At 37.9% G+C, this 13,254-nt stretch overlaps 1 protein-coding gene across 2 annotated transcripts; it reads right to left on the reverse strand.

The window, feature by feature from the left end:
- Positions 1–525: 525 nt before the first annotated feature.
- On the reverse strand, positions 526–9,562 carry LOC139973505 (uncharacterized). Of its 2 annotated transcripts, XM_071980236.1 has the most exons (7): positions 9,239–9,562; positions 7,397–7,580; positions 6,594–6,784; positions 5,761–5,970; positions 4,620–4,901; positions 1,564–3,537; positions 1,479–1,493 (listed from the first exon to the last, which is right to left on the reverse strand). In XM_071980236.1, the coding sequence occupies exons 1-6, from the start codon at positions 9,396–9,398 to the stop codon at positions 1,610–1,612; spliced, it is 2,955 nt and encodes a 984-aa protein (XP_071836337.1). In that variant the 5' UTR covers positions 9,399–9,562; the 3' UTR covers positions 1,479–1,493; positions 1,564–1,609. The 2 variants fall into 2 exon arrangements, with proteins under 2 accessions (XP_071836336.1, XP_071836337.1); XM_071980235.1 differs by having other exon boundaries at positions 526–3,537.
- Positions 9,563–13,254: the final 3,692 nt, after the last annotated feature.

Raw genomic sequence — 13,254 nt, forward strand, 5'->3', positions numbered from 1 at the left:
TATTAAAATATTAAAAAAGTATTAATCCAACTTATAATGAATACAGATAGTACTGGTTAGATAAAAAAAAAATTAGACAACATTTAATGTCACCTTATTAAGTTAATGTAAAATTAAGAAAATATGAAAGGAAAGAGAATATATAAATCAGTGGTAAAAATATATTACAAATTTATGAGATTAAAGTTACTTTTCTTTGTCTGTTTTTTTTGTCTTTGTACAATTATTAAAATGAAGCCATGATTAAACTAGCAATATATCATGCAATTAATTGTAACCTAAGTTTACTTCACATGTATCTAGTAGTTCCAATCCTTTCTTATCCTCTCTTTGGGATGTGGGGATCTAATACTGGAATCAGGTTGAAGCCTAACAGAGTGTTCCACCCATCAACAAAGACCGTAACCATCATCCTGGTTAACAAATATTATTCAATGTAAAGATCAGGGCAAGTCAATCCATACGTCAGGTGTTGTTGCATGATTGCATGAAGAATACCTACAGAATCTTGCAATGTGAAGTCATGGAGGGAGGGAGGGGTGAATAAAGTTAGCGGGATTGGCATATTGTCCATGTTTACATGGTGTGCAGCATTACATTGTTCACTTAATTGTCAAAAGTATCATTATTTTATAGTGTCATCGTCACATAAATTATGGCTTTAATTGTCAAACTGAGGAGGAAAATGTTTTTTTGCTTATGAAAAAAGTATTTTCTAGAAGACCAATGGATTATTACCTTTCAGTTCATAATTTATCTGCTTTAAATAGCAAATACTCATACTAAGCAATTTGTGCTTACTTAGATGATGTCAACAGAATATCGCCACTTGCGATATTTGATAAATTAACCTTTTAAAAGTGATATTTGAAAGCGATATTTGCACTTAAAAGCGATATTCGATAAATCAACCTCTTAAAAACTCAAAAGTGAAAACCGTTCTGCAAACTGCAAAAGAAATAATTTCCCACATACAGGTAGTCGGATAAAATGTTCCTTACAGCATCTCCCATCTTGAACATACCATAGCACTTGGGATCATCTTAACAAAGTCTGTCTAAAGCATTGGTCCTTTAGTGTCTTACACTGGATCCTACAACCTGTGTCAATACACCTACATAGCAAAATAATTTACTCATTATTAGTTGAAGTAAATAATCTGTTAAACAATAATAATTATAAAAATAATATTGAGGTTTGTATAAAGTGCAATTTCACAATCTGGTGGTACAATGATGAAGTTGGAGTTAATGAATCTCCTTTTGGAACAAGCAAATGGTTTCAGCCAATCCAGTACTTATAATTAATAAATAATGTGAGAATGTTACTGTATGTGACCAAACACACAGCAATTCACATGTTAAATGCATCATGATTTCTCATCACCACTGCCTATTTACTGAACCTACCACACAATGGTAGGCACACATTCCTGAATGAAACATTACAATTAATCTACAGTACCCAACTTATGAATGTGTTTATAACCTGAACTGTCACCTAGGCTATAGTATCCTACCACACCCGCTGTATGTCATAACTTATGAATGTCCTGTTTCTGACCTGTCACCTACAGTAGACTATAGTATCCTATTACACCCGCTGTATGTCATGGATTCTCCGGTGTACTCATAAGCCTTGACACCCTACTGGCCACTATGTCCGTCGGAATTCTGTTAAATGATCTCCGTGACTTTTTGAGTTCCGTTTTGGGGGTGTTGGTCATGCTCTCTTTTATATCTTCAATTTTCACGTTCCCAAATGATTTCCTTGGTTTACATCTCTGGTTTTCTTTACCAGCGTCCGAGGACTGCTTGTACTTCTGTGGCCTTTGGTTTTTACCGCTCTGAATTTCACTCAGTGGGCTCGTTTGTCCGGATAAAATGTTATCGGTATTTTCATGCCGACGTTCGATGTCTGCCTCTTCAGTTTTGTCATTTCCAAAGTGTCTGTTTGTGTCACCGACTTCAGGGACAGGCTGGACTTCAGGTATTATGACCGGTTTAGATACTTTTAAGTGGGGTATGCTATCACAGGTACCAGAGTTTCTACAAATATCGATGCCAGACCTTGTACTACCACCCAACATAGGTAGCGTAGATTTGTTTAAGTCAAGTTCATTCCCACGTACAGACACCTTTTCCTCGAGGGTGGAGTTACCACTTTGACATTTTACCCCTGTAATTTCATGCTGACCCGAACGCTTGAAACTGAGGGCGCTAGCTTCAGCTGAATGATATCTCTGATGTGTCGTTGGTTGGCTTTTCTGCGTTATGTCGTTGATACGTAAAGCAGATTCTGGTTCCTCTCGAAAATTCACAGCATTTTTTGCATCTAAGTTTGTCATTGCTTCGCTTGAATTTGGTTCTGGTGTCATAGTATTTCCATGTGAACCCATACTCAGCCTATGTCTAATCGATTGGATACCGGGCTTCAATGCAGCGGAGTTTACTTTGACAAGTCCAGCATCACTCGTAGTTTGTGAATTAGCTATCTTGGACTCTTCATTTAAGGATCCTTTATTCCCAACACTGGTTACCGTTTTCATGTTCTCTTTGCCACCAAGAGGCGATGAATCACTTAAATTACTGTTTGACAAACGTAGAGCCTCAAAAACTTTCATTTTGGCTTTGACATTGTCTACAGGTAACTTTAGGAGGTCCTTCGGTGTCCCCAAAATGCCAATTTTCTTGGAATCAATCGTTGCTGTCCCCTTGGGAGTATTACATGACTCCCGTTGCAAGCGTGTGACTCCAACCGTTCCGTCATTCTCACCCTTGTCTTCAAACCGGAGTTGCCTCCTGAAGGATCGGTGCATTTTACGATCGGCTCCTCCCTTCAGTAACTTTTTGCTGACAGAATCGACTCTCAAAAGCGACTGAGGCTTTCGTTCGTGTTCCCTGCTTAGAGCAGAGTCCGGAATATTAGCTACTTCAGCACTGGCACATTGGCCGCTCACCCTGTTGACAAGATCCTCTCCTATGGGGAGGTCATCAGGACTAAGAAAATTAAAGAAATCTCTCGTTAAACTCTTCCTCTCTCTGGCAAACTGATCCATCCAAATAGACGTAGAATTAGTTTCCGAACTCTCAGTAAACACAAGCCCATTAACAGACTTAGCCAGAGATATTCCACAGCTCTTAGATGCATCGTTATCATGGAGAATGCAACTATCACTCTGGGTCCTCTGAAGTCCTTTCGACTGCCGCTCATCACCACCGATGTGAGATGTTTCATCGTGGTAGGTAATACTCGATAACAGCTTCGACTCCGGAGATAGCGGCCTGGACACCGGAGTTGTGAATTGCGAGATTGGAAGAGCGAGGGCGCTCTGATGATTAACAACTGATCCAACACATGGTGAAGGTGTGGGAGAACGAGGGCTGATTTCTGCCTCTAACCCTCTGCCTTTTGAGATGTTCAAGATATCTTCATGTTTAAGGCACGGCTGATGTTTGCTTGTGTCACCCCTACTACAGCAGCTAACTGATGAATGCGGATGTAGGTATCGGTAATAGAGAACCATACTGGTTACACCTGAAGAAGAAAGAGAGAGTGTTGGTGAAAACTCTCCTTACTCATTAAGGCATTATTACTGTATATCTAGTTGGGTGTGGGAGCCATCTTGAATAAAATCAAATATTGGTCACTTCTGATTCCAAATATAAATTTATGAATAGAAACTTGACTCAAGACATGTTAAACAAATTAGAAAAGAGCAAAGAAAATGTTTGGCTACACATCTGTGTGTCCCCTCGGACAAGTTACAAGTTACCTTGCAGATCCCCATTTATACATATACATACATATAAGAGGGCAAGGCATTATGTGCGAAGTTTAGTAATTTTATCTTTTCTTTATTATATCCATACTAGATTTGCAAAATGTCTTAAGTACCAAACGAGTAAATTCTTGAAGGTACAAGCACAATGCTATCAAGTAACTTCCAAACTTGTAGAAAGAGCTAGACAAAGGTGTGAGAAGAGGTAGAAATTGCCATGGTATATGTATAAGTTATAAGTATAAGTTGTAAGTATAAGTTATACGTATAAGTATAAGTAAGAGGGCAAGGCATTAAGTGTGAGGTTCAGTATTTTGATCTTTCTGTAATAGTACCCATACTAGATTTGAAAATGCTTTAAGTACCAGAACGAGTACAAATCCATTGAAGGTAAGTACCAGTACAGGTTATAACGCTGGAATACGAATAATAATAATAATTAAATTTGTATAGCACAAATATCCAGAAAAACTGTTCCATGTGTTTCACAAACAAAGTATGTATGCAAAAGATGAGATTTTAGAGTACACATTTACCAAAAATCTGAATTGCTATAGTTACTAGTGTTATCAAGAGATGACAATAAAACTTTTGAGGAGAAAGGGTTTGACGCCGATTATGTTCTGCCTTAGAGGTGTGACCTAAAGGATGGAATTGGTTAGTCCTGGACTTTATGTTCTAATAAAAGATAAACTAAAATAACAATACAACAAACAATACTGTGTGCAAAATGTATCGTTATGTAAGTTTACCTTGTGTTAGAAAATTCAAATAATATGCAAAATATTCTAACGACAAAGCAGCTGTAAGCATGTTATAAATACAGCTGGCTACTCACCGACAAAGAAACCACCAAAGACTATCGTGAAGCCAATCTCGGTGTAGATGCCCTTTCGAACAGCAGAAAAGTTCCAGAGGATCAAACAGAAAACATTCTCCACGAAGATGACGGAATAAAAGATGAAGACACGGTACCTTGAAGTGCCTTCCTTCAGATTAAAGAAGCAGAAAATGTAAACCACAGCGATGACTGCGTTAAAGAGACGCTCCTCGAACCAACTGCTGCAAAAGTCAGTGTTTTGAAGGAAAACCCAAACGGCCATCACGAACCAATGAATGGCTAAATATGGGAGAATATGAGAAAGAATTAGAAGACTTAGTTAGAAACGAATCATTTACAATTTAATGAGTTACCACTGTATATCGGTATCAAAGACAAATCTTGAAATTTGAAATAACATACCACCATGCTGTCTAAAGGAGGGAATGACATATCTAAGCAGGTATCTCTTTTTGAGGGTCAGATTGACAGATGTTTAAGACTGCATTGCTATGAAAGATTGTATCAATTTGGTGATATCTGCAAACATGTCAACTATTTTTGGAAGGAGTTAAGATAATAAATGACAGAACAACACATCAATCTATTCAAATAATCTTTCATTCTCTATGAACATTAAGTATTTGTTGTGGAACTGGAACAACAGACTGTACCCAAGTCAATGCACAACAGGAAAAGGTTACACTGCAAACTAACAGTGAGTTTCTAAGTAACATAATCAAATATCTTACTGATGACTCTAGAGCAGGGGTGGGCAACCGTTTTGAATGAATGGGCCAGATATAAGGAGTGAGAAATTGACTGGGCCGCACCTAATCAACGACCTGCTGTTGATTTCAAATATTTGATTCCGAGGACTTTCAAGCAATAGGTGTGTGTACTTAATCTGTATTCACAAAAACATAATGTCAATACAGTACAGTTGATAATTATCGGGGATAATAGGCCTACCTGACATAGTGCTGATGAATTCTAAGCAGCTAGCTCGTTTTTTGTGATGATGTAAATTAGATTTTTTTAAACTTTTTCATGAGACATCTCACAGGCTGCACAAAAATCACTGGCACGCCGCATGTGGCCCACAGGCCGTAGGTTGCCCACCCCTGCTCTAGAGGAATATATGTAATAAATATCTTACTGATGACTAGGAATACATAAGCTTTGAAGACGGTGGCAAAGAGGACGAGAGCAACGACCCTGGATGATATCATGCCGATCCGCCAAACCGCTTGCAATAACACTCCAGGCCAAGAGACAACTTTCTTATCCTCTCGGACTCTACGATGTATTCTGCTATAGACAGCAATGGCCCAGCACAGGGAGACCAAAGACACGGTGGCTGAAATGCCTGGAATGAACAAACACCAAAATTTAACATAGCAAAAGTTAGATAAAGAAATCCTTAAAAAATTAATGAAAAGAGTTAACGTTTAGGATGATGATATTGAGCACCATGTCAGTGTACTGTCACTTCAAACAAGAACTAATATTGTAACTTTGTGTATAAACAAATTACCGTACGAAAAGCTACAAAACAGTTTCTTGGAGTATGGAGATGGTTTGTCGATCAGGAGAACTAAAACAGGATATCTAAGAGGGTACAAGAAATACTGATTATAGTCAAGAAGATCAGTTCTTCAGAAAAATATTCATACAGTCAGGGGACTGTCAGGCTAGCAAAGACCATATCCAATAAATTAATATAAGGATTACAAACAAAAACAAAAAATGGCACAAAATAGAAAAAAAAAATACATATGAAATTCTGAAATAAGGATTTTGATTGCACATGATCCCTGAGCCTATATTGTTAATGAAATGTTCTGCACTTGTAAAGAGACCACACACTGTGATGAAGTAGAATTTTGCAGCCAATTAATTTTTACTAAAATATCTGCAAAATTTCCTAAAAAGTCCCGAAACCAGACACAATTTTAGAAGCAGTATACTATTCTTTTTAAACTACTGTACCTGTAAAGAAATTTTCCTCGTTGGTTGCCACCATGATGTAAAGTTGTAAGACGACCTGCGGAGCTGACTCCATGAATGACTCAAATAACCTTAACATACAGACGTCACTCTGTTGATGATAGAGCAAGTCAAAGTCCAGAGGATCCCGAGATTTCTTGGCGGTCATCCCAGTTTGAAGGACAATGACGTACCTGAGATCAGCAACAATTAAAATCAATGTCAGAAGAATTCAAGATCATGGTCAATTTTGTACTTAAATCCCTGAAAACGGTGTATATTACAGTATGCTAGAGAATTTAAAATTGTCACCTGCCCTGTAGTCAAATTTATTTTGTACAAATATGCCTGGATCAAGTTTCCTTAAATTGCCAATATTTCATTGCCTAACATGAACTTTCTTTAGTCCAGGCTCAACATTGCCTTTAAGACTTTCAACGGTTACACGGAGAATTCATTCATTAATGCATTAAAGTGGAAGCAGTCCAAGCACTGCATGTACAGTACACATGTTAAATGTTCCTTTTAGACAGGATGTAAAGTAGTCAAATTACTTTCAGGAGAAATTTATACAGACCACAAACTACACAATTCATTCAAACTTACTGTACATTATTTGGCTGCTTGAGCATAGCTTATTACTCACACTTCATGACTGAACATGTGCTGTGCTAAAGCCTGAAACAGTATGAAATACAGTTGCAACTCATCATTTCAGGTCACCTGTAATCTTACAGTGAAATTTATGGCAAAGATTATAATCTAAAAAAAAAAACTTGAATTGATCAGCAACAGTTTCAATTTACCTGTACAATGGTCCCAATTGAAGACAATGAGCAATCCACTTTGTTCTTGAAAGATCCTCATCCATCTGGTACCATCTCATACTGAAGAACTGAATGATGAAGGACGGAAGCATAGTGAAGGACAGAGTCAATAAACCCCAAGCATACTCCCCAGTCGCAAAGTACTGGCATGTCACCAGTGTATCTGTAAATGAATTTCATAGAAATATAACATTAAGCCTCGAAATGCATCATGTTTTTCGCCCCACGACAACTGGACAAAGATGGAAACGAAAGTTGTAACCGGCATGTTCTGTGTCTGTTTCTCGGTTAAAATATATAAACAGATAGAGTTGTTAACCTGTCGTTTATTATTAACCCTATGAGTTCCTTTAATTCCCCTGTAGCCATCATGAAGGCTTCAAAGTTAGTATTTTAAGACCAGCTAGCCCAGTCCTAGATAACTTTATACTGATTGAACTTCATCTTTATTTCTTCTTTTTTTTCTATCCTGACTTTACCTTAATTTGGAGAGAAAAAAACATTCATTACAAAATCAAATGTAACTCTTCATTGTCTAATTGGAGTGATGAATTTGTTGATATACTGTAGCCCATAGATGCTTCATATAGTCTAACCAGTTATCGGCCCTCAAGGCAAGATTTACTAAGCATACCCAAGCTCTAAGTTACATGGGCCTACACAAAGCTACCGAAAGTCCAATAATGTACAGTAATCTGACAATTGAACAACTTGAAAATTCATTGAAGGACTACCTACTATCTGCTATGCAAGCTTGGAATCCTTTTTTTTAAAAGGATATATATTTGTACTGAAGCAGGTTACTTTCTTTAGTAAGACTAAGAGTGGTTGTAGGCCTAGGCTAGGCTGCTTTAATGGGTTAAGATTGTACTTTTCATTTTTTTCATATGTATATTTTTGTGTGTATTCCTGTGCTGTGTGTATTCCTGTGCTGTGGTTTCATTACTATGGTTGGGCTTTCCATGGGGGACAAACTAAAACGAATGACAGCGAATGACCGAATGACAATTGACTTTGTACAGGGTTAATTATCATTTGTGAATGACAGCGAATGACAACGAATGACAACGAAGGACAGTATTGAGAAGAGATAGAATGATTAACGGAGTGAAGTAAATGCGGTTTTTGGTTTTATGCGCAAAAATGATTTGAGGAAAATCGCATGTTACGTGGTTGCAGGGTTTTGGTGTAAGTTACGGATAGAAACCACAGGGAAAGTTTTTGTGTCAGAATGCGCTTGAGTGTTGTGCTTTTTACCTCTGTAGATTTATGTAGAAAGATAACTGAAGCCGTTTCAAGATTATAGTATTGTTAGTTTCTAATAATTAATAAAATCAAACTTACAATTTCGCTTACTATAAGGTGCGTTTTTATCTTGTCCGTACATTACTAGATCTAGATACCCACGAAGTCTGAACTGTGATATACCCGGTTGAAGCAAATGTCTGTGCTGTCGTTACTGTCATTCGTTTTAGTCAACGCAATATTTTAGTGTGTAAAACATATTGTCATTCGTTATGTGTAACGCAATTGTCATTCGTTTTAGTAACACCCTTCCATGGGGCATGTGCCCTTCTTGGCGCACCCTGTTATTTTAGTGATGTTTTTAAAGACTACAGTACTAGTACTAGGCCTAACGTTAGGCCGTAGATTAAAATTTACATTTAGGCTAGGCCTATCACTACGAGTATAATGTTAGCCTAACCAGTTAGCAGAACTAACCACACCATGCTCTTGAATGATTGGAGCTACCAACAGGTAGCCTACGCTTATATTGTAACAAAAATGTGTCCACTAGGCTATGGGTAAAGTTGATCTTACCGGTTACAAGGTCAGTTACAAGCGTCAAAATTGAAATAAGAACAACCCCTGCCTCCAACCAGTTGAACGTCTGTTGTTGGTGGAAGAAATGTTTTTCACACTCTCTGCACGGAGGTATAGTTTCGTCTAAATGACATAATTCCTCGTCACCCGATTCCATGATTTCAATTTTAAGTGTCAGTTGGCCTAATATTTCGCTATAACACAATTTACATTGCAAGAACACACAAAAAAAGGTTTTGTTCAGATCTAACTTAGTCGAGTTTAGCCTAGCCTAACAGTAACACTACTAATGTACTAGGCAATGCAGACAGCATCTCATGTTTTGAAATGTACAGTGTAACTTTGTACAGGTGCTACAACAAAAACACTCGACATTTGAATTCGCCGTAAAAATAAGTTGCGCATGCGCATAAGTGTAAAACATTTTTCTTGCGGGCTGGCAAACAAAGTGGAATCTATATCGCTGAGTAAAAGTAACCTGATTGCACATACATCAGAAAACATTGTCAAAGGTTTTAAGAAATGAAGTGGATCGGCAGTTGCCAATAGCAGGATGGTCATGAAACAAAGGGCCACTACGGTGGTAACCGTTGTCTGCAAAACAGGCTATTTCATGTGTCAACTACAGCAATGCAAAGAACTTGAATTTATAATACTGTGATGTCATCATGGGGTGCTACCATATAAAGGGATATTCCCAAGTTGACAGACAATGTGAGATTTATATGGAAGAGATATATATATTCCACATTGTTTGTTGAAAACATTATCTCAATGAGTTGTCTCTCTAACTCAATAAATTGTTGATTGAATGGAACCTAGTATTTTGACTGGCTATTTCGAGTCCATCACAGTAGGTGAGTGAATGGTCCGTAATCTTTAATTTTTATAATGTAATCTTGTTGGTTGAATTATTCTTGCCACCTGATACTTTGGAACTTCTGCTTAGCTGTTAAGTTTTTCTGTATTTAGAATTCATCACCTTAGACAAGAAAGGTTTTTTAAGAGATCAAAAACCCTGTAAATTACAGTAGTTTCGTCACCGTCTACATGTATTCGTCAGAGTTGAAGTGACTTGACCTCACTGTCCATTAGAGTTCTCTATGAAGGAACTATACTGTCCATTTACATAGGGCGCCATCTATTCGGGTTTCACGCAGACGCGTACTGCAAGCTAACGGATTCCGCGTGCACACATGACGGGCGAGGGAATAGATCAACCCTTCTGGCATCAACTCTGGATCCAAGAAAGGTTATGTTTGGAAACGCCCTATTCAAAAACAATTTCATTATTTTTTTTGCCTTTCACAATGTGAACACAAACATTCAAACATGAAGTATGGGATACAAAATTGCAGTAAGTATATAATTATGATAAACTATAGCAAAAATAGTTTGCTTGTCAAGCTACATGACCGTGACAAAAATATAACGTAAGATAAGAAAAGAATAATCAATAAAACCATGAATAGAAAACGCAGATACGTGAATATAAGGTATGAAAAACGTAACAATAATTTTTATAAATGACTGTATTATGTCGTTAGTAAGCTGAATGACTACCAAACAGTAAAATAACAAGCATGCCAAAACAAGTCGAAGTATTACTAGATTACTGTTTTTGTAGATATCCGTAAGATATCCGTAACTAAACAACACTTTTGTGGAGTTTTGAGATCCGTACCGTGACACGGGAAATGTACGCGCATATCGCCACTTTGCACCTTACCTTGATTTCGTTCCTTCACTAATTCTTGCTATAGTCGTAACAAGAACAATGTGTTGCCTCATGTTGGCAGCCTCAGTTAACAGCAAAGCATAAAAAGCTGCATTTTAGCCGAGTCATATAAACACCGACCTAACATATCCAGGGACGTCGCTAGAGGGGGGGGGGGGGGGCAAGGCAAGGGGGGGTAAAATTGACGATAGTTGGAAAATTGGAGTGCGACAGTCGGGATTTCCGAATGTCCCACTCTAGTTTATTTAGGCTTATTCATATATTCCTGTGATTGTGACTGACCTAAAAATTGAAAAATTTCGTTCAAAATTGACGTCAATTTACCTTTAATCAGTCAGTTATTTACCACGTTTTCCTTGCCACTTTGAGAAATTGTATCTCGCGATTCTTATACTCCACCATACAAAACTTCGTATGATTTTGAATACTCCAAAAAAATGCCTAATAGAACTACCGCCATAAGCGTAGGAGCCCAATTTGATGGGGGGGGGGGGGCTGTAACGACTTGCCCGAAAAATATAACCAAAATTTTTCGCGCGCTTCGCGCGCGTATCACAAGTTTATGTGCATATCATATAGGCATGCATCGGTTTTTACATCGGATGCCAATAACATACAATCATTTTTCGTCTTATTACCCTTTTCAATTCAATTCATAAGACTTTTATTTCAATCGCTTGTATTAAAGTATGCAATTTCACAATAGATGTGGGTAAATGTACAAACGAACATAGAGATTAAGGAATGCCAACAAGAAGCTCTATAGAGCTTGTAAAAGCTCTGTATGGAGCCATAGCCATATTGTTTAGAATTATTGAGGAAGTCTTTACAATATTAATGGTAATAATAATATAAGTTTAACCATTGAAAAACACATTGCAAATGATCTTTCTTTCAGTAGGTACCCGAAAGTCATCAACATATTGCCCGAATTTGCACAAAAATATTTGGTTGGGTGGAGTTGGGGGGGGGGGGGCTAATAAGTTTGTGAAGTGAGTGCCAGTGGGTACAAATGTATCGAAAAAAGTCGCGAAAGATGGGGTGTCTGACTGACCGTATCGTTGACGAGTAGCGCGGGGATCGGGGGGAGGGGGGGGGGAACAAGGCAGCAGTCGGAATTTTCTACTTCAAAACCCATCCAGTTGGATTTTCAGCCACTACACCCCCAATCATCAGGCCTTAGCTATACGTCCCTGAACACATCTAAGTTCAACACGAACATTATGAAGCTAATTTCGCCATCCAGACTATACACATATTATCCTACCTACGATTACCTGCGCACAACATGCATATTATACCTTATATCATATGCCATTAGAAAAGCATTTACCACGGCTCCTATAAGATACAAGTGGAAATTATAAGAACTCAATCAATTTATATAGTACTATACTTTAAGAGGAAATTTAACACTATACACCCCTGCCCACCATCAGCAAAATGCATCCCATCAGAAATAATATCATTAATTGAAGCAACGAATAAAAAGGGCCTATAAAAGATTTAAGTCTTGAGGTACACCACTACCTTAAGACACCCTCTCAAGATAAAGCAACCACCATACAACAAAATAAAATAAGTTAATTTAACTACTAACAAATATCCATTGGGCCATTTTTTAGCTTACTGCAAAACACCTTGATTGGGGAATCTGATCAAAATTGGTTGAAAAATCAAAGATATCAACTCAACTATCAATAGCTTTGTCTGGTCAACGGACTAGGGACACTCTGGCCCTGCCTAATCAAAGCAGTAATATGGCAAGTGTTTGATAAGACTTTTTTATAAATGGATTCCATAACCTTTGACACTGGTTTGGACCGGCGGTCTATAACGACAAGACAGTGACGTATCACCGGTGTTGAAAATAGCAGTGATAATAACCTATATCCATTGCAATTTGTATTATGTAAGAAACGACCGGAGCCAGGAATTCTTGAGTTGGGAGCGACAGCAAAACTCGCGCGATACTCGTATCCATGTTAGTAAGTTTTGTACACGCAATGGTGGGTACTGTAGTCTGTGGTGGTCGGGGAACAGATTCCATGTGTTCCAACCTGATGCAAGGGAGAACGTCCCCGTCCTTGTGAACCAATCATACATTGTGTATCACTTTTAGAGAAAGCGCAACTATTTCTTCGCCACTTTGCTCAAATTAATGTTTACTTGAGAAAACTAAATTGCCGTATAAAGTTCAGGTTAAAACGCGTGTCATAAAATATGAATCCATGCAATACGCTTGCCGTGCGGTGTACTCTTCGCCGATTTGGAG

This window comes from Apostichopus japonicus, chromosome 9, assembly GCF_037975245.1.
Source record: "Apostichopus japonicus isolate 1M-3 chromosome 9, ASM3797524v1, whole genome shotgun sequence".
In the NCBI taxonomy this organism is placed as follows: Eukaryota; Metazoa; Echinodermata; class Holothuroidea; order Aspidochirotida; family Stichopodidae; genus Apostichopus; species Apostichopus japonicus.